The 22,381-nt window shown below is 40.7% G+C and overlaps 1 protein-coding gene across 1 annotated transcript in view; it reads left to right on the forward strand.

Annotated features, from left to right (window-relative positions):
* LOC127428105 (collagen alpha-1(VI) chain-like) overlaps positions 1-9,466 on the forward strand; it is a 57,195-nt gene extending 47,729 nt beyond the window's left edge. Inside the window, exons 29-35 of the mRNA XM_051676191.1 lie at positions 101-109; positions 216-340; positions 974-1,083; positions 1,253-1,439; positions 7,180-7,351; positions 7,448-7,477; positions 7,678-9,466. Of these exons, the coding sequence (XP_051532151.1) occupies positions 101-109; positions 216-340; positions 974-1,083; positions 1,253-1,439; positions 7,180-7,351; positions 7,448-7,477; positions 7,678-8,270 (1,226 nt within the window). The 3' untranslated portion in view covers positions 8,271-9,466. The remainder of the gene's footprint in view (positions 1-100; positions 110-215; positions 341-973; positions 1,084-1,252; positions 1,440-7,179; positions 7,352-7,447; positions 7,478-7,677) is intronic.
* The last annotated feature ends 12,915 nt before the right edge of the window (positions 9,467-22,381 follow it).

Consider the following 22,381-nt stretch of genomic DNA (forward strand, 5'->3'; position numbering starts at 1 on the left):
TTATGAATCACTTACTTTGAATACTTCAGAGAGTTTCTAATCTGTCTTTTAATGCCTTGATTTTACACAATGTAATGTGCTTTCTCTTTCTTTCTTTCAGCTTGTTGTGGTAAGTTCCAAGACTTTGATGTGCATTAGAAGAAATATTTAACGTGCTTTTTTTGATGTAGTGTTCTCTAGTGCCGTCTTCTGTAAATGTTTTGTTCTTTGTAAAGAATGCAAGTGTGGACCCCTGGACATTGCGTTCATCGTGGACAGCTCTGAGAGTATCGGGGCTTCCAACTTTGCCATCGCGAAAGACTTCATCGTAACTGTGATGGACAGGCTCAAGTTACGACAGGTACACTCTCTTTAACATTCCCATTTTGATCATTATGAAACTCATTTTCACTCCACTTAACTGTTAACTTTGATTTATTCAGGGATGTCACCATCACAGACATTGTGTGAGACACATCCCCCCAATTATTCATATTAGTGAATGACCAAAGTTTGTTTTTTATTATGGTTGATTATTTGATTATTACATTTATCCCACAAATCATGAATATTTGGTTACATCCATGTATTTTACAGTGTGATCCCTGCTGAGAATAACATCTTGAACCAGCCTGAGATGGTTTGCTGGTCTGAACTGGTTTAATATGGTCAAGCACAAGACAAAAACAAAACTTGATTCAAAGGAAAAACAAGTTTATTTTTCTTATCCCATTGGTAAATAGTGTTGTCTTGCTTTAAGCATAAATTCCACCAAATTTTGTGAGATTTCTCTGAAAACAAGAGTTAATATCTTATGCCATTTTGCTTCTCAATACATTTTTTCTTGTTTTAAGGATGTTTCGATGTTTTTACTGAAAAATAAGACAAAAATATTCTGTAAGATATATTCAGTGCAGCTGAAAACAAAAAACCACCACAGTATTTTTATTGCTGATTTGAAGTTGATTTTCTCTGCTCTCTTTCTTGTTTGCAGTTTGGTGCCAATGAGTCTCGTGTTGGCGTGGTACAGTACAGTGGTGCCAATGCCCAAGAGGCCGTACAGCTTGGCGACCCCAACATTAAGACCCTGACGGACCTAAAACAGTATGAAATATTGATGTCCCTTTGAAACCCACTATGTTGCAGTAACAACATACAGATACAATACTGTGGCTTACTGGCATTTGTATTCACTTTAGATGAGCATGCATTTGATTTTCTCTGCATGTCCGGCGTTCCCTCTGAGAAATCAACGAAATGTTTTTGTCTTTAGAGCGGTGAAAGAGTTGCGCTGGCTAGCTGAAGCTACATACACTGGAGAAGCTCTGCAGTACTCACTAAGAAACATGATTAACAAGCTTGTGACGGAGAGAAGCATGGTCATTGTGCTCACTGATGGACGCTCTGACACCAGAAGAGACAAAGTGCCTCTGAACGTGTTGTGTGGCAAAGGACTAAAGGTAAGGGAGCTAATGAGATAACTTTGCTGTGTGAAAAAGTTGTGTTTTCAAAGTACTGGATTGATAAAATGAGCACGTCTGAGTATAAACTGATCACTGGTTTTGCCAAAGTTTGTCATGTTAGTGACATTAACTCTTTGCAAAATATTCAATAATTCGTTTTGTTTCAGGCATATAATAGTAGCAAGTGCACTACATATTCACGAACAAAACTGTGTATTCCACTTCTTTTTTTTTTTTTTTTTGGAGTTATAATACATATATATAACTAATAATAATAAGTACTTTTGAATGGACTCAAACTTGCCTGCATCATTATTTGAATAATTTGATTTATTTTTAACCCAGGATACGATCGATTTCAGATACACCTGCCCCAAAATAACACATTAAACAAAACAAGAGTCCCATGTCTCAGATGCATATTTTATTGGATTGTGCTGGTTACTTTTGAAAAGATTTTGAACAAAGTGAGGCCTGAATATGTTTTCAAGTTTTAAGCGAAAATAGATTTTAAAAACCTTAAATAGGTTTTTAGTCACTACACCCTTGTATTTTATTTTATTTTGATATTTTATTTTATTTGTTTTGCCATGAAAATAGCCACAGAAGCTGGCATGGTGTTAAAAGTGCACTTAGTAATTTTTTAAATATGTTGTTTTGTGGGGCATGGGTAGCTCAGTGAGTATTGACAATGACTACCACACCTGGAGTCGTGAGTTCGAATCCAGGGCGTGCTGAGTGATTCTAGTCAGGTCTCCAAAGCAACCAATTGGCCCGGTTGCTAGGGAGGGTAGAGTCACATGGGGTAACCTCCTCGTGGTCACTATAATGTGGTTCTCGCTCTCGGTGGGGCGCGTGGTGAGTTGTGCGTGGATGCCGCGGAGAATAGCGTGAAGCCTCCACACGCACTATGTCTCCGCGGTAATGCGCTCAACAAGCCACGTGATAAGATGGTGGATTGACAGTCTCAGACACGGAGGCAACTGAGATTCGTCCTCCGCCACCCGGATTGAGGCAAGTCACTATGCCACCACGAGTACTTGGGAATTGGGCATTCCAAATTGGGAAAAAAATTAAATAAAAATTTTGTTTTGCACTTACACTGACACCTATGGGTGTGCATGCAGAATCATTGAAACATCATAGTTTTTAGCAGAAGAAAAATCAGCAGAAATCTGCAGAAGGGATTTTAGCATGGTAAAATGTGTTAATGGGACCTGAGAGTACTACACTCTTGTAGGTAACTGAAAGAATAATCAAATTAGCCAAAATATTTAATATTCAAACATACAAGTGGTGGTGAACGTGTAGAACTTGTAAATTACAGATGTTGCAATTCTGTGGAAATCTCTGGAGTTTTCTGCGGAGTTCTGCACGCACAGATTCTGTCTGGGCCTCGTTTATAGTTACCAGTGTTATTGTTGAAATTTAATATTCACAGTCAGTCATAATTAATTTATGCTGCCTTCAAGTGGACCTGGGAGGCTCATACTTCCTTTTCGGACATTCGTTACAACGACATGTCATGCATTCAAGTGGGAAACAAAAGAGTGAAGAAGCCAAACTTAAACAAATACAGAATGAATGACGGCAAATGCTCTTTTTCTGTTGTACTAGTGATTAAACATAAATTAATACACTTGCATTACTTATTCATGACATATATGATTTATAAATGTATGGTGTCTAAGAAATTATGAATTAATTTGCATAAATCAAACCCTGAAATGTAAGTCATTAGGTGACTGTCATACATAACAAATTAATATGATTAAAATAAAGTACAGAAGTTGAAATATTTGTGCAAAATCATTAGTTTCCATCATCTTTCCTGTCGACATGCCCCTACCAACATCCCATTTCGGCAACTCGTGTATCATCCAGAATTCCAAGTTTCCCACTTGTAAGTACGACTTTGCTTGATCGTTCATGTGCTCGGAACTCATAATTATGATATTTCCGACTCCATTTGAAGGGCACATGAATCCTTGAGTGAAAATATCCAATAACAGGGCAGTTACTGAGATTAAGCTAGAAGTATTCGGCTGGTCACGTGATTCTAACAATGGCAGACCCCATGAGCGGACCCTTTCCATGTAGAATAAAACAGCTTTTATAAGGTTGATTGGAGTCTTCATCTCACGTGAGTCTGCATGATTTTTATGCATATTTTTCAAAATTAAAATCCATTTCTTTAGAAGTAAAACTTTTTATAATGAGTGAAAAATTACTGAAACTACGTACACATTAATCTGGATAAATAAAAAAATGGCATTTTCGTTTTGCTGCTCATTCACACCACCGCTTCTAAAAGTTACTCATCCACACTGAAACGTCTGAAAACGCTTAAATCCCCTGACTGCATGGCTCTGCGTCATTTCCATGTATGGTCTGTAATGCAATTGTCCTTGTTTTCCATTGCCAGACAGCATCTGTGAGTAAACGTCCCATCGCCTTTGAAGAAATGCAGTGTGAATGTTGTACAAAGTAACATTTATATCTTTAACAACAACAGGGCGCCATCTTGATGGTTTTAGGTTGAATGGATCACATGACGACAAATACATCATTGTTTTCAGATACCTCAGTGTTCCCAGTCCACACTACAACGCGAAGACAGCGTTGACAAATGTATCCACTTGGGAGAGCGTTTCTGAAAAAGCGCAGTTTTCGCTGAACAAAAAAAAAACGCCAGCTCAGTGTGGACAGAAGGCCAAAACGTAGAGAAAATGTCCTGGTTACTTTTGTAACCTCCGTCCCCTGATGGAGGGAATGAGACTTTGTGTCAATGTGGTGACACTAGGGGTCACTCTTTGAAGCCCTAAACACCTCTGATCTTTGAAAAAAAGGCCAATGGGAATTGGCGAGTGGGATTGGCATGCCACTCCCCCGGACATACGGGTATAAAAGGAGCTGGTATGCAACCACTCATTCAGGTTTTGTGCTGAGGAGCCGAGACAAGGTCCCGACCATTTCAGCGGGTAGTTCAGCGTTGTGGCAAGAGGGACACAAAGTCTCGTTCCCTCCATCAGGGAACGGAGGTTACGAAAGTAACCAGGACATTCCCTATCTGACACTCACTCGACGTTGTGTCGATTTAGTGACACTAGGGTTCCCAATACAAAACACCACGACTACAGAACTGTGTTACATGGACTAGCGGTGCGAGATGGGCAGACCTCTGTGTGCCTCGTAGCCAGCGCACCAGGCCATCGCGTAACCTCCCCCAATGCTCTTATGAGCGTTGAACAGTCCTTCGGGAACAAGTTGACTGCCCAAAAAATAGGGACAGGCTTGCCCAGCCATGGCCTCTTTTCCTCTTTTTTTCTCCCCAAAAAGAGTGGAATTTGTTAAACGACTGTGGGCCATAAATGTCTACGTCGGGGGGGGGGGGGGGGGGTGTCACTCCCAAGGGGAAGACACCACGGAGACCACACCCCGCCCAGAAAGGGGGGGTGGGGGGATATTTAGAGTGGAAATACGTCACATGGTCTTACCAAGTCTTGTCGGAAGTATGTCATATGGAGAAGTTACCTGGTAGGTCCTACCCAAGGGGGGAGGAGTTTCTACAAGCATGGTGACCGGGGACAGAGGGGCCACTGCCCAAGGAAGATGCAGTTTACCTACAGGGAAATGATTTAGCGGAAGATATATCACATGGGGTCTCCTATGGGGAACCACCACATGTGGAGCACCTACCCCAGTACAGGGCTTAGTTAGCACATGTAATGGGCCGGTAGCGATTTTCTCCGCAAACTTGTCTGCCACAGGGCTAAGGAGGAAAATCATCCAGGGATCACAACTTGTGAACATGACTGGGAGTCAAAGGCGCATGTCTTCACCTCATGGGAGGGGAAAGGCGCTACACGCAAGCGGTACACCTGGCCAGCTGTCCCGGAACTTACCTGTTTGGACCTGACAACACACGGGATGAAACCAACTCAACCCAGAGGTTATAGAACCTCGCAAAGGTGTTGGGTGTCACCCAGCTCGCTGCTCTGCAGATGTCTGCCAAAGAGGCACCACTGGTCAGGGCCCAGGAGGCCACTACACTCCTAGTAGAGTGGGCTCGTAGTGCCACGGGGGGCTGCACGTCCTGAGCGTGATATGCCATCACGATGGCGTCAGTGACCCAATGGGTGATCCTCTGTTTGGAGACAGTGCTCCCTTTCCGCTGTCCACCAAAGCAGACAAAGAGCTGCTCGGAGCTTCTAAACATACAGGTGCCTCGGGCGCCTGCGCCAGGTGCCTGCACTCTGTGGGCACAAGTGCACCGCGAGTGCCTTATCCGCCTGAGGGATCACCGAATACCCCTTGGCCGCCCCACCATCAAGGGTAGTGAGAGCGGGGGAGCTGAAAGATCGGGATTGGGCAGTAAAAGGTGCCCCCCACTATTTTGTCAGCTCCTCATGCACTTCCGGGAAGAAAGGGACCGGGGCGGGGCAGGGCACAGCTGTGAGCGGTGCTCTGGGCCCAGGAACCAATCATTGAGCCGCGAGGGTTCAGGGGAGAGTGGGGGGTTCCACTCTAGCCTGACGCTCGTGGCTGCCCGGGAAAGCATGTCCGTCATCTCCGCGTCGGCCTGAGACTGGGCGACCACACCCGAAGGAGGGAGCCCAGCCGAGGCGTCCGTGTCAGAGTGGACGAGCCCGCTCTCCAATGCTGCGCTCAATAACTCATCGTCTTCCCGGGCCCCGAATAAGAGGTCGAACTCGCCGTGAGACGAGCCGGCGGCCTCATCCGAGAGCCCGACCGGGGCAAGCAAGCGTGCTAGGGAATGGGAGGTCCGTGGGGGTTTACCTGGCGGAGGTGATCCCACTGAGGTCCCCAAATTGCCCCCCAGTGCTAACCGGCACGGCCTCATACCCGTAGGTAGAAGGGTAACATTTCTTACGAATGCAAGCCGTGACCACAACGTTGTCATGGTCATGTTCTCGCAATGAGGACAAGACCCATCCACGAACAATGTCTCCACGTGGGCAGCGCCCAGACATGTAAGACAGCGATCGTGGCTGTCAGAAGCGGAGAGATAACGACCGCAACCAGGAATAACACACAAACGGAAAGGCATCTTTAAAAAGACGTTCCGTGTGTGCCGCTCTTTTAGAATGAAAATATACTCTTTTTAGAATATACTCTTTTTGTTATTCTGCCGAAGCGCCCAGGGGCGTTCTCTGCACTCCACGGGTGCAGAGAGGGAGAAGCTGCTGAAATGCGCCGTAAAATCCAGCAGATGAGGTGAATGAACTCGCAGATGTATTTAGCTTCAATGAATAGAACCACTTGGCTCCGAAGAGAAAATCTGAATGAGTGGATGCATACCAGTTCCTTTTATAACCATATGTCCGGGAGAGTGGCATGCAAATTCCACTCGCCAATTCCCATTTGCATTTTTTCAAAGATCAGAGGTGTTTAGGGCTACCCCTAGTGTCACTACATCGACACAACGTCGAGTGAGTGACAGATAGGGAAAGATGCGTTTTCAAACGAAAATGTATTAGTGTTGTAGTGGCCTGAGTGCATTTTTAAATCACTAACAAACAACAATAACAACATAAAAACAAAACATAACTTTACATGTCTATTTTCTTTGTATTAAGTTAGCCTACCTGCAACTTTCAAGATGATTTAATTGAATAAAAAAGACTTCCAAGGAGGTTGAACGTTTCCTTGCAAAACATCCAGAAAGGACGTGTAAGATGGGTAAAAACCTTGAATATCTTCTGCTGTCGGACAGGTTGGCGGCGTTGGCGTGACTGATTACGCAGATCGGCGGCCCAATCAGGAACAGCTGGACAATATGGTGTGTAAAGATGATCCCAGAGAAGGCTTCTCCTTTGTCCTGAACAACTTTGGCCTGCTTTTGGATGATGGCTTCCTGCAAAACCTGACTGAGAGAATCTGCGAAGGTAGTTTGAATACCTGCTGCAAGTAAACATTCATGATGATTTGTGTTTTGGATGTGGCTGTGAGAGATTGAACATATTGTGCTCTTCTTTTCACAGACAAGAAATGCCCCAATTATACTTGTCCAAGTAAGTATTCATTTGAATACCTTTATAGATGAGGGATATGGCATAAAGTATTCACCACCCCTCTGACAAGTGTTGCCATGCAATTAATTATAAGCGACTTTGGGCTTTGCTTATAAATATAGAAATTCATGGGTTTCATTTTTTTGGTTTTATTTTCCAGAATCATTCTTTAAAAATAACATCCTTTTCCTGTATTCCAGTTTCATTCAGCGACAACACAGATGTCCTCATCATGATGGACAGCTCAGCCAGCGTGGGTTCCAAGAACTTCCAGATGACAAAGAACTTTGCACGAATGCTGGCCAAGCGCTTCCTCTCGGCAGAAAGGCGAGGGTTCCAGGTGCGGGTCGGCGTCGGCCAGTACAGTAACAATGCCAACTTGGAGGCAGAATTCTCCTCAAACGCCACCCAGGTTCTCGCTCAGATCGCAGAGGCCAAGTTCCAGAACGCAGGTACGCAGGTGACAAACGCGCTCACTTTCGCCATTGAGCGCTTCAGTGGCGGCAGGAACAGGAAGAAGAAGCTGCTGGTGTTTTCCGATGGCCGTTCCCAAGGCGTCAACGCCGTCCAGATCGAGAAGGCCGTGGAGCAGGTGAGCAACGCTGGCATTGAGCTGTACATCTTGGCAGTCGGAAATCAGGTGAACGAGGCGCATCTGCGCACCTTGGTGAGCCGCGGCCGGCCCTACGACAACACGTATGCCTACCGTCATCTGTTTAAAGTGCCTGACTACCGCTCGATGGTCGCCGGCGTCTTTTACCAAACTGTCTCCCGTAAGATTTCTCTGGACTGAGGCAGAAAAGGGCATCTTGGGAGCCAAAAGGAGAGGGGTTGATGGGCTAGTGGGAGGGGCAAAGGCAGGGGGGCATGTTCACAAGATTAAAGTGGGTGGACTTCAGTATAGCACATGCTTTGTTGGCATTTTTTTTCTTTTCTTTTTCATCTGATGTATCTGAACTTCAGAGGTTTAGTTTCAGTTTCATTGATTTTGTCAATGGATAATGCTTATTTTTATGTCACTTTGGTCATATTACGATGTGTTTTAATGCTTATGACTGTATTGAGTTTGCTGTCCAAACGGCATAATAGTTCCCATGTTTAGGCCACAAAATGTTCTTTTTCAATGGTCCGGAGCTGTTATATCTGTGATGAAGTGTATTATTTAAAATCCAATTTAAAAACCAAAGCAATATTGATATATCTTGCTATCAGGGTCCAAAATTAACACACACACACACACACACACACACACACACACACACACACACACACACACACACACACACACACACACACACACACACACATAAATAGCCTATTTTTAATATTTATGCATTTCAATAAAAAAAAAATTAAACAAATCTGTCAAATTGAAATGTGTAATTTTTTTTATTAAAATAAAAATATATAGTTTTTTTTTTTAAAGATTACACAATTCAATTTGATGGAATATTGTTATAAAATTGTATTGCATAAATTTTTATATATTATTATTATTATATATATATATAATATAGTGTGAAATCAGTCTGCTGTTTGGCCCAATTTATGTAACAATAAACAGCTTAATTGTTCATTTGTCATAGGTGCAAAAATTATATTTCAGCAAAATACAGTTCCAAGTAATATTTAGGGATGGTTAATTCACCACCCACTGGTAGGTGTAGTTAGTGTTAATTTTGCTCAAAACAGTGTAAAGTTGCTTACCTAATTTTTCTTCCCAAGCAATTCTTCAATTAATTGCATTAATCTGTGGTACAGTTTATTTTAAGCATTACGAGTAAAACTTGAATACAGGTTTGGTGCTACCAATGAGCACTCCTGTAGTTATATTCAAATGCACAACACACGTTTTTTCTAAATTGTTTTTATACATTGTTAAACCAATAAATTTCTGCCAATAATAGTTTTATACATGTGAGAAATGTATTTCAGAGCAGCCTGAGGGCTGTTGTAAAGGTATTTGAAATAAAGGATTTTACACCCCAACACTGTGTGAAATAATAACCCCTGCCATGTCAATCTTCCATGACGTGCAACTGCTGAATCCACAAATTCCATGATCAACCAAATAGATGTTGTGGTTGCTCAATTTCAATGTAGTCCTTTGAGAACTTCTTATAAGGCTTTTATGCAATAATTTATTTTTCTTGAATTAGCCATAGAAATTCTCACTAGACCATTTAAAATCATTGGTCTGGATCAGTCTGAACATCTGACTTATGCTAATGAATATTCCCAAGGAACACTTTGTAGGTGCAAGCTTGAAAGAGTTCTCTAGATATAGAGAATTTGGATGTTAAAGGGGATGTTGGCCAAAATTATATCTGTGAGATATTCCAGACTGTAGAGGATGACAACAGCTTTCTGCTTGTTCACTTGCTGCACATTTAATGGGATTGCCTATGCAATCATGCAACTGCATCTTGACAAAGGATAAACTCTGTACCGAGCCAAAACTCCACATGGGAAACATGCTATCAACAACCACAAACCCCCTACAACATGCAATATTTCATTAGAGATCTGGCAATGACACATGCTTTCCTCACCCCAGACGCAACCCGAAGAACTGATACCATCTCACAAGCCCGTTTGAGCCTATCCGTTCAATTATCAGATAGAGGACAGGTCATAAAATTCATTCAAATGTAGAAAATCATTTTAACAGTTCATGACCTAGAAATTTCATATAAAAGTTTCAGAGTTACCAAAGTGCATGTGATTTTGCCAAGTAGGATGTGTTACTGGATCATCATATTCTTTTGGCCGAGGAACGCCATTAATGTCAAACAGTGTCTTCTGTCCTTTACCTCAAACCATAACCTGTGCCTACATTTATGGCACTTTTCCACTGCACGTTATGGTTCGACTCGACTCGACTCTGCTCGCTTTACTTTTCTGAGCTTGCTTTTCCACTGCAGTTTAGTGCCGCCTCAACGTGGGTGGGATTATAGGCTGATCGTCATAGTTGCACCGTCTCTACTGCCGTGACATCATCTTAAACGCGACACAAACATTACTGACTATAAACAATAACACGATCGCTAGCTGTTAGCTACTAGCTCATTGTGCTGCATAAAGCAGTTGTTGCATGGTGATTTTACACAAGTGTAACAGTTAAATTGGCCTGGTTGTTTTAGAAGCAAGCTTTCCAATAGCTGGTCAACTAAATAAAGTGAAGCTTTCAAGCAGAATATAGAGTTAACGTAACAAAACATACCATCCTCCATCGTGGACTCCAACAACGGCTGAGTCCAGGGCACTCTCCCTCCCATTGCTCGCCGGTCTATTGCCATAGATAGCGTCCATTTGGTCGGACCACTTCCACTTTCTTCTGTTTGAACCACTCCGGCTGTTGTGGTCCTTGATGGTTCTGTAGTCACTTTTACGTTTTTTTTTTACTTTTCCCTACACTGTTGGTAGGTCCGGTGGTAGCCGTGTGCGACCAACAGCTGAGACACTTCCTGAAAGACTTTTTCGTTTGGCGTCGTTTCGTTCGTCGCTAACGAGAGGAACGTCTGCACCTCGTTTATTGACCACGGTGTGGTTTTGCGCACAGCCATTTCTTTTTACAATTCGAAAGTCGCGTGAACAAATGATACTGCTATCGCTGTTGCTAACTTTAAAACTGGCAGGTTGATGTCCCGTGTCACAAATCCAGTGATGCTAGTAGTGACGATTCTCTCTGACCAATCAGTGATCTGCAAGGATTTGACGTCACATTTAGTATCAGCTCGGCTCGCTTGGAACCTTGACCGAGGTGGTACTAAAAAAAGTATCAGGTACCAGGTACTATCCACAGTGGAAAACTCCCAAAAAGTGAGCAGAGTCGAGTCAAGTTGAGCTGTGTCGTGCAGTGCAGTGGAAAAGCCCCATTAAGGGATTATAATAGGTTGCTAAAAATGTAATTTAAGCCTTAAACCCAGCCCTAATGCTGTTTTGTATTCAATTTTGGAAGTCAGAATTTCCAAAGTCCTGTTAGGAAAAGTACAATTGAATGCTACTTGTCAGAAAGTCAGACTTTTAAATTGGAAACTCGTGGAAATCCACAACTCTGGTTTCACTGAGATGCAAATGTATGATGTCATCCAGGGAGATGTACACAGTTAATGATAAACATTAACTTTTGTGCAAATAAATTGCATTAATGACTTTTCGCATATCCCAGCTGAGCTGGGGTCAGAGTGCAGGGTCAGCCATGATATGGTGCACCTGGAGCAGATAGGGTCAAGGGCCTTGCTCCAGGGCCCAACAGTGGCATCTTGGCAGTGCTGGGGCTTGAACCCCTGACCTGGTCAGTAACCCAGAGCCTTAACCGCTGAGCCTTTCATGACAATTGAGCAACAAATGCCATCATTGCAATTTGTTTCTTTAATAATAATTTTACGGGAGTTCGGCAATGGAATGACTTTATAGTCAGAAGTCATCAAGATATCAAGCAGAAATATCTCACATCCCATGAATAATACACAGTGTGATTAGATTAAAATAATTGTTTCACTGGATTCCTTTTCAGGTAAACAAAGCACTTTAATGTTTGCATAAGTTGCATAAGTCTATCGAGTTCTATCAAACGGTACTTTTTGGTCATTTTCAGGTCAATTTCAACAAAGTGCTCATTAATAGCAACTCAAAAGAACCCAGAAGTGCTGCCGATGTGCGTTTGTTTGTAGACAGAAACTTTATCTATAGCTTCTAGTGGAAGGATATTTGTATTATATGGTAATTGTTTTATAAAAGTGACAAGGCAGTCAAAGCTGTGCCATATTGTGAATATAGTCACGGCTGAAGAGGTTACTCCACTTCGCATTGATCCTAACAACGCCCTTCAGTTGTGACTATATTCACAATTTAGCACAGCCTCTCATTCCTTATTGATTAATTGTAAGTCGCTTTTGATAAAAAGCATCTGCTAAATAAATACATGTAAAATGCAGTGCTGCTTTACGTAGTTTGTGAGCTTCCCAATGACATTATATTTCATGCTGTGGCATGTTATTAGTACAATGTTCTGCCAAGAATGCACTAAATCATGCCTGAAGCACCACACACATGCCAGACCCCAAACCCATTCTCCAAAACTGCCACACAAGAACACTGTGACCATGGAAACTCACTGTGGGAGGAGATTAAATAGAAGAGGGTGGAACATACCCAGATAATGACTCCCAGCTGCCTTTGAGAACTGAAGTCCAACATCTGGAGGTGTGTGGTCGCAGAACCGTCTTAGTTTAAGGATGAGTATCAGTAAAGAGAATCTGCAGAAAAAAGCAGAGAAGTGAGGTGAAGCCATCAGAGATAGAATGAAAACACCAAAGGGGAAATATATATATATATATATATATATATATATATATATATATAAAAGATTTGATTGAGGGAATATAGTGGAGGAAATTGAACAGCAGCACATGTTTTTTTACTCATCCAGTTGGGAAGTTTCTAAAGACGAGTGTTTGGACACCGAGGAGTGAAGGAAGGGAAGGTGTAGGCGAAGAGAGAGCAATTCGGAAGAATTGGCATGAATGCTGTAGAGTAACCCACATTTGCTTGAGCAATGAGAACCTTGAGAGCTCCATGATGGGAGTTTAATTTAGTTTAAACAAACTTCAGCCAATACTGCACCACAGGACCCGGATAGCAAAACCGTAGTTAAACACTTAGTGAAATGAGACACGGCATCAGCTGCTGCTCTTTGGAGAATCTGAGTCACTGGCTAAAATTAGGGGGAAAAAACACTGAATATTACAAAAAGTGTGGATAATAACAGACATAATGGAATCATTACATCCTCATCCATTCTGAAATATAGATAATCATTTAATAAACTGAACCCTTTCCTAGAAAATTAACCCACTCCTTGCTGTTTGATAATGGAATTAATGGAATATTCCGGGTTCAATATAAGTTCAGCTCAATCAACAGCATTTGTGACATTATTGATTACCACAAAAATTAATTTGGACTCTTTCCAGTCCCCTTTCTTAAAAAAAATATTTTCTTAAATCTGTGTTACAGTGAGGCACTCACAAAGGAAGTGAATGGGGGCCAATTTTTAAATAAACGAGGGATGAGTTGCAAATATTTTCTATGGTAATCAACATTATGCTACAAATGTTGTCAGTTCAGCTTAACCCCGGAACAAGTGACATCCGGTCGACGCAAAACAACTCGATTTTGTTTGTTGTCATCACACCTTGCAACTGTTTTTGCTTACATTTTCACCTTTTACTTTTGGAGGTCAGTCACACTTACTGAATAACAATGGAAGACAGACAAAACAACGGCTTCTGATATTTAATACTACCAAATAATAATACACTTTTATTATTGTTAATTTTATATACAGCAGCGCCTTTAAAGGTAGCTTCTCAAAAACAAAAATATTTTAATCAGGGACTACAAACTTTTTTTTTCTGAGCAGAAACTGTATTTTTTTTTTTTTCATTTTGGTTCCGCCGTTCCACTGCCTCCTTTCTAATTAGTAACCGGTTAGAACGAAATTAAAGAACGGTTGATAATATTCTTTTAAAATGACAGGACTCTGTGCTGAGGGTGGGCGATATACCATTTGCAGTGTTGCCAGATCTTGCAAGAGAAATAAGGCACCTGTCTTGGAAAAACAAGCTCAAAATAAGGGACTTGCCTCACCCAAAATAAGCAAAAATAAGCGATTACATTTTTTCCCATGTGGTGGAATTTTCAGGATAGAAATCATAACAAGTATAGTATACAGTAGCATTTATAAAGTCATGTCTTTTCAATAAATGTTTTCTTAAATCAATTAATAGCCTAAATCTCTCTCTCCCACATGCATGCACACACTGCAACGTCACCTTTTGCGGGCCGATTGATCTTTTTAATTTTTATTTATTTTTATGGGTTTTTAAACTAGCTGTTTCCATCAGATTCAAAACGTGTGCTTATGTTCTGGAAAAATATAGAAACTTAATTTTTTCAGGCAACAGGAAGTAGTGTAAATTCGAAAATCTATTGTGATAAACACTTTGGTCTTTGGTTTCATAAAAAAGAAAAATTAACTGGTTAACTGGTTATTTTAACAACTGAAAGGGATTTCGTTCCCGTTTTCATTTACGTTCTGCAAATACTTTTATTCGTTTTTTGTTCCTTGAACCATTTTTAGTCCCTGATTTTAATAATAAAATAAAACTTAATTCTCTCTGATTCACTGTCAGCAAATAAACATGAAGCTCGCCGAAATAAAAACAGGAATACTGAGCAAATGTAATTGTGAATTAGGATGCAGTTCATGGAGTAACTTGAACGAACGGTCATTTCAATCATGTTGCTGGGGGGTTGGCAGTGCCATGAACTCACCCACTGATTGACCACAACATCAGTTCAAACATCTCATGAGCTGGTGCTTTATAAATGCACCCCTCCATGTGTTTAACCTGGCCAGGAACTGGGCATAGACCACAGCATGTTTACAATACACAAGTACATGATGACTTAGTGGAGCCGTCCACACATCTCACTAATACTGGACACTTCAATACAGGAATACACTGTGAACATGTTTGACATGATGTTTTCATTGAAGCAGTCTTTCCCTGCTGACAGAAAGTCAGTTTGTTCTCAAAGGGCCGACTGTTCTAAACTCAGTCCTCAGACCAGCACGTGTCGTTGGTCAGAGATCCGGCAGCAGAGGAACGGGAAGGGAATGTTATACGCAACGGGCTGATGCTGACTGAAACTTGGAATTATGGTGAATTGTGCTGTATGCCAATAGCAATATCAGATCTCTGTTTTGAAACAGAAGACTAAATGTTATGCTAAATGCCACAGTAAACTATGATCGGGCAGCTATGCCTCACTTTTATTAAAAACAGATCACTCCACGGCCTGCGCAGTAAGATTCTTTGAGATTCGTTTATGTTTGGCTTCAGTTTTCCTAAACCCGAAGTTCAGTTTAAATAAGGAAATTGGTTCTGCTGTGAATGCCAAGACTTCTGAACTTTAGATTGAGCTCCATGGTTCAGTGACCAGATGACTAGTGGCTCTCGCACACATGCTGGATTTTTCCTTATTATTGGTGCTTGCTAATGTAAGCATCACTATTACTATTACTCACAGAGCTGATGATTTGAGCAAACCCCTGATATTTGACATATGTCTACAGCAAAAACAGTGCTGGATGAGTTAAGTGCCAAATTGTAATAATTACGGTAATTATTACAATTTGGCACTTAACTCATCCAGCACTGTTTTTGCTGTAGACATATGTCAAATTTATGATTTTCTCATGGTGGCTGATAAAAAGGGCCAGAAATCCCTATAGACTTCCATTGATTATCTAGAGACTTGAGGGTGGACTCTTTTGACTCGGACCTGTTGGCAACCACCTAGTGACCACCCAAAACTCTGTAGCAACTCCTTGGCATTGTGCATTGATCTTTGCATAGGAAAACACCACTCACATTTTCTTACGAAAGAGTAAAAATCTGGTTTCAGTAGAGAAAGAAAGTCACATTTGACCACATGAGGCCGTGTTCATGTTATTGAGTTTCTCATAATTACAGGCAGGAATCCTGTATTCCATTGTTGCAAAGTTGTGTAGTGCCACAATACTATTATTGAAAACATGTCTGTGTGTGTGTGTTATAATGATATGAACTATTATTATTATATATCATGCTAGAATACAATATGCTATGTTATCTGGATGAAAAGTATCTGTGTTTGACAGGTTGCCATTCAGTTGTTGTTTGCCTCTTCGACAGCGCTCTCCTGAAACTTCTGTATCATAATCACTAACATGTTTCAAGCTCTTTTGAAGTTCTTGGTACTCTGGGAAGTGACTGGTCATGGAGAACAGTCAATAATTCCAAAGAATTATTAAAGAGATGTGGGATCCAAAAGCACTGCACAGCTCCAATCACAACATCAAGGTACTGTGAGTTTCAGCACATCATTGAGGTCAGTTTGAGGTTTTGAGGTTGGAGCACTGAAAGTGGATAGAAATATAATACTGTATATATCTTGATGCATTTGATTTTTTCCTGGAGGATACAGGAAATGTAATTTGCTATTTAGCAGAAACACATTGTAAAAAAAATTAAAATAAAATAATAATAAAACAAATTGTAATTTTAACAGAAAAACTGTACTTTACTATTTACGGTGAGAAATTATAATATATTTAACCAGACAATACATGTAAATTTACAGTAAAATATACAGTAAAATATATTGTATTTTTTAGATGATATTATAGACCTTATAGAAAACGGTAAAAAGGTTTATTATGTTTAAAAAATGTACTTTAACAATAAACACGTGTTCCCAGAGGTCCATGTGTGACCCATCACATTTCATTCCATTTAATGTTTATTGCATTATTTTAGTGTCACATGTGTTACCCTGATGGTGTTTTGTGTTTGTGTGGGTAACACTGGACGGGCCACTCTTGTTGAATTTTAAAGGAATATTCCGGGTTCAAAACAAGTGAATCTCAGTCGACAGCATTTGTGTCACAACGTTGATCACCACAAAAATGTATTTCGACTCGTTCCTCCATTTCTTTAAAAAAGCACAAATCTAGAGGGGGCCTGGGTAGCTCAGTGGTAAAATACGCTGGCTACCACCCCTGGAGTTCGCTAGTTCGAATCCCAGGGCATGCTGTGTGACTCCAGCCAGGTCTCCTAAGCAACCAAATTGGCCCCTCCTCGTGGTCGCTATAATGTGGTTTGTTCTCAGTGGGGCGCATGGTGAATTGAGCGTGGTTGCCGTGGTGGATGGTGTGAAGCCTCCACACGCGCTATGTGTCCGTGGCAACGCGCTCAACAAGCCACGTGATAAGATGCGCGGGTTGACTGTCTCAGACGCGGAGGCAACTGGGATTCATCCTCCACCACCCGGACTGAGGCGAATCACTATGCAACCACGAGGACTTAGAGTGCATTGGGAATCGGGCATTCCAAATTGGGAAAAGCACAAATGTGTGTTCCAGTGAGACACTTACAATGGAAGTCAATGGGGTCAATTTCTGGAGGGTTTAAAGGCAGAAATGTGAAGTTTATAATTTTATAAAAGCACTTACATTAATTATTCTGTTAAAACTCATGAATTATTTCAGCTGTAAAGTTGTTTAGGGTTCTTCGTTTTAGGATTCATGTCGTCATGGCAGCGAACTTTGTTTACACAGAAAAGGTAAGTGATTTTATTACAGTAAAATCATGTTTACACATATCGTTTACGTCTCGTGGCTATATGTTTGAAACAGTGAGCGTGTTTACATGCACAGCAATTCGTGGGTTACTACCAAAAATCTGTTTATTCCGAAAAGATGACACGGTAAGACATACTGCATTTGATAATTGTGTCATTGCCGTTATTGTCTGCTTTTGACATCAAACCGTGAAGAGACATTCACGCAACCGTTTCGTTAACCAAAAATGGTATACTTCACATAATGCATTTAATCAATGTAAATGTAATTTCAAAGTCAACTTTTTTTTTTCCTTGGCAAGCACAAGTCTGATTAAACAGGTGTTCTATTAAATAATTCACAAAGTTGGGAAACGTACATATGTTACTGATGTTTCTGGTTGAGGGTGGCAGAGCTCTGGTGATATCTTTTGCCTACACATATACAGTGCATGGCCGCGGGCGCAGAAAGCAAACGGGCGAGAGAGAGTGATAATTGTATTTTTATTTTGAAAGGCAGGGTAATCATGTAAGGACATGCAAACATGAAAACTGGTGCGCAGTATCAAATACACAGAATGTATGAGTCCTAACTGTGCAATTAAGTCAATATGAAGAAAGACAAATTAAAGACAATTTTTAAATCCCGGCCTGACACTTTTTTCAGGTCCAAACAAAAAAAAAAAAAAAAAAAGAGTGGGCTACATGTCAGAGAAAAAGAGGACTTATGGTCATCCTATAAGAACAAGAAAAAATCGGACCACCATTTCTGCCAATTATTACTTGCATTTAATCTTTGCACAAACATGACATTTAAACAGAATTCTCTGTTATAAGCTGTTATAGCTAATCTGATGTGCTTGCATCTCATGTCTTGTTGATATCAAGTTGATATCAGACAGACTGAAGTTTCATGAAGTCTTGTGCATGAGTGAAAGCGCTTTTTCAAATTTTCAATCATTTTGCTCGTTCTCATAGTGTTGTACTTGTAGCAGATCATTGAGGCTGTGATTCATAATGTTTGTCAGTTGAGGGCGCTATTGTGCCACTGTTGAATTTGACAGCCACAGGAACAAACAACGCTGCTCTTTTGCTCAGTTTTGTGCTGTGTCTCGTTTGGAAGGCTGCATGCTAGGTAGGACGCGTTCTTTGAAGGCTGCAGTATACTGAGCGTCCTCCTTTAAACAAGCCTCATTTAAACGAGACGGCCTTCGTAGGACAAACGGAAACAGAACGTAACATGGTTGCTATGACAGCACGCCACTCACTAACAAGCGCTTTAAGTGAGACGGGAACAAAGTCCCTTTGGAAGGGAATTTTAGGAGAGTTAAAATGATGTAGAGAGAAAAGAAAATAGATTTTACAGGTGTACTTTTAGCCTATAATACTTTATTTGAATCATATATTATTATAATTATACATATTATATACTCTGCACCCGTCTACTGAGGTACGTCAACTTGGGAATTAACATTACTTGCATCTGAACATCACATTCGTTTGAGCAAATTGGCGTTATTTTTTTCGACAAATGATGTTAATTTCCGTTGAAGCAAAGAATTGTGGGTTGTGAGTGCCCACGAAGGATACACCTCATGCATCCTCCGAAAGAAGGTCGCATTTGAAGGTCACATTTGGAGTGTCCTACTCACTTTTCTGAAATGAGACAGCCTCGATGACGTATGCGGCCAACAAATGCGACCTCCGGAGGACACAGCCTTTGAAACGAGACACAGCTTTGGTCTCAAAATGATCTTTGGAGGGCGGAGTTTTGGAATGAGGGGGTGTGGTCAATTCAGCGGCTCAGTCACATGAAAGCTTCAGATGCTAAAATCACTTACAGCACCTTTAAGCCGCACATTTAAAAATCTAGTTTTAGCGCAGCAATTGATTGACCGGTAGAACATCCACATCAATTATACATCCACTGTCTTGTACTGTATATGCCATTAGAATGGATGCTATGCCCCTGAATGAAGCCTTGGTATTAATTAGATGAAAACAAGTATGATGGAAAAAATAGACCATGATGGATGTTTTAAAACTCAGTCTGTCACAGTGATGGATACACAAATTTTAGCTCAACCTCTGCGTGCAACACATGCCATTGGATAAGCTGGTAAAAAGCTGATTAAGCTGTTTACATGGCACACGAAATCGGTGTAATGGGCAAAAATCTACCCGTATCGACCAGGTTATTCATAAGCCGTTTATGGCCTTTACGTAGATAAATGAATGCGGTTTATTGCGTTAACATGACCACAAGTGTTGTTGGCTTAAGCATAATCGGTGTAAGAACGTGCATGTAAACGTTCTCAGTGAGTATTTTAACATTTACAGATTGTACCCCATTGACTTCCATTGTAAGTTTCTCACTGGAACACAGATTTGTGCTTTTTTTAATGAAAAGGAGGGACGAGTCAAAATGAATTTTTGTGGTAATCAACATTATGTCACAAATGCTGTCCATTGAGCTGAACTTGTATTGAACCCGGAATATTCCTTTAAGTCATCATGTGGCCTTCTGTTGTTAATAAAGTGTAGCGTGGAGGAGGGCGGGGCCAGGCCGGAATGACACATGCCCGGACCCCAATCAGCCTGATGGGGTGAGCGAGGGATAAAGGCGAGACGGCAGTTCAAGAGAGAGAGAGAACTACAGCCCATATTTTACTGTAAATTTAACAGATTTGTTCTACAGTGCAGGCTAGGTTTGAGATGGAATACTGTAAGCTGTTTACCTTTTAAAAAAAATGATTATTTGAAACAGTGTATGCATTACGCAACAATAAATTGTATGTTGTGACACATGATATTGTTAAGTTGCATATTCATTTCAGTAATTCAGTTATCCTCTCTTTTCATCATCTAAATAAATACGGTTATTTTGCATTTTTAATACTTTTTTGAGTTAAGTGTCTTAACTCTTGGTGCTTAATATTGCCCAGTTCGACTGTCACTCTTTCAAATGTTAGGTCCAGTCAAGTGCATGCATCATGGGTTACAGAATCCTGCACAATGTAAACACCATTTCTACTGCACATTTTGGCAAATAAAGTCAGCCAGGAATATTATGCATTCTGACATGATGCAAAAACAGTATGAGTACAAGTAGTATGCCAGTTTTAACATTGAATGTGACCGTGTTATTCTGCAGCATTGTGAGAATAGTTCAGCAGGGTGGTGTTGCACCTTTTTCATTCGTGAGCTTGTAATGGGGGAGTGTGGTGTCTTTCAGTATTAGTCATCCAGTGCCTCTGACAAAAAACAGTCTCAGTCCCCCCTCATTTAAACCCCTACCTTTCTTCCTTCCTTCCTTCCTTCCCTTTTTTTCTCCGTCCCCTTCTCTTCTTTTTAAGGAAGCATGCAACTGTCGCCAAGAAACATGGAAAAAATGCACAAACCCATCGTTGTTTCTCGAGTGCTGCCTGTAATTCAGCAACAGTTGATATGACGTTTCTTCTCTGTTAGCTCTGTCGTTTGGAGCAGGTGTGTGTCTGCATGACATGAAGCAGTGGAAACTGAATTTATTCTCACTGGATAAGAGAATACCGACAGACACATGTTTCTCAATGCTGCACTCCTGCTTGAACTCGTCAAGTTCAGGGCTCCATAACCTCAAATGGGCACGTCACATTCGATACCCTGGCTATGTTCAGAATAGCATACTACTCTTATTATTTCTGCTGTACGGTGTATAGTTTCTGTATGCATGCAAAACTGCCTACATTTGCAAAAAATGCACATACAGCAGAGCATATCATGCAGAATACGATTCAGTGTGCTGAATATGATTATATACTGTATGATCTTCCAGTGTACACGAGTATTCCATTCCAAACACTTGATCAGGATAAAGCGCAACAATCTGGTTATTTTTTTTCCATATAGGGGAACTGTTTTTTAACGATAACTTATAAACCTTTAAAGACAGACCTAGCGATGAGCTCTGAGGTTGTTAATCAATGGTATATGCTTCTGTTGAAGCCATCAGTCTTCGTTATTTCTACATCAGCTTGTAAAAATTGTGTTTAATAGTGGAATTTCTGGTAAAGAACTACACTACCCCTGATCCTGAATAGAAAGCTCCACCAATCAGAGAATCGAGTCAAAACAGCTGCGCAGCGACCGCCCACACTTAAACTACTTTTATATTCGTATAGATATGAATATTTTGCAATAAACCTAAAATATATTGTATCTGTATTTATAATCAACAACTTAATATAAAAATATTAATTTATTTCCATCATGTTTTTTTGACTGCATCTTTTGCAATGCTTCATGGGATTGTATTTCATTCCTTCATTAAAGATGTTATGTGCACAGTTTTGCATCTTTGTCTTTTTGTCTGGTTTTCAAATATGTTTTTGGTTCATATCAAAGTTTGTAATGTTGTGATTCACTTCGGAGCTGGACGTTTTAATTCAACTCTTTTATGAAAAGTTTATGGAAGAAATGAATGTGCAAAATACTTCTGTAACCAAAGCGGTTAAGAAAGTGGACCATCAATTTTGCGCTCTACAGCATTGTACTCTTACTATTTATTAAGCATATCGATACGGCAGAAATAGTATGAGGACTACAAATCTTCTTAGTGTGTTGGATATTAGTGTCTGGACGTAGAAGTATTAAATTGAGAAAAGGAGATGATTCAAGTCATAATTGCAGAGCAGGCTTGTTTTCTTTCACTACCCTAAGTAATCTGGATTACTTTCTTGAGGTCAGAGATGA

Source organism: Myxocyprinus asiaticus, chromosome 37 (assembly GCF_019703515.2).
Source record: "Myxocyprinus asiaticus isolate MX2 ecotype Aquarium Trade chromosome 37, UBuf_Myxa_2, whole genome shotgun sequence".
In the NCBI taxonomy this organism is placed as follows: domain Eukaryota; kingdom Metazoa; phylum Chordata; class Actinopteri; order Cypriniformes; family Catostomidae; genus Myxocyprinus; species Myxocyprinus asiaticus.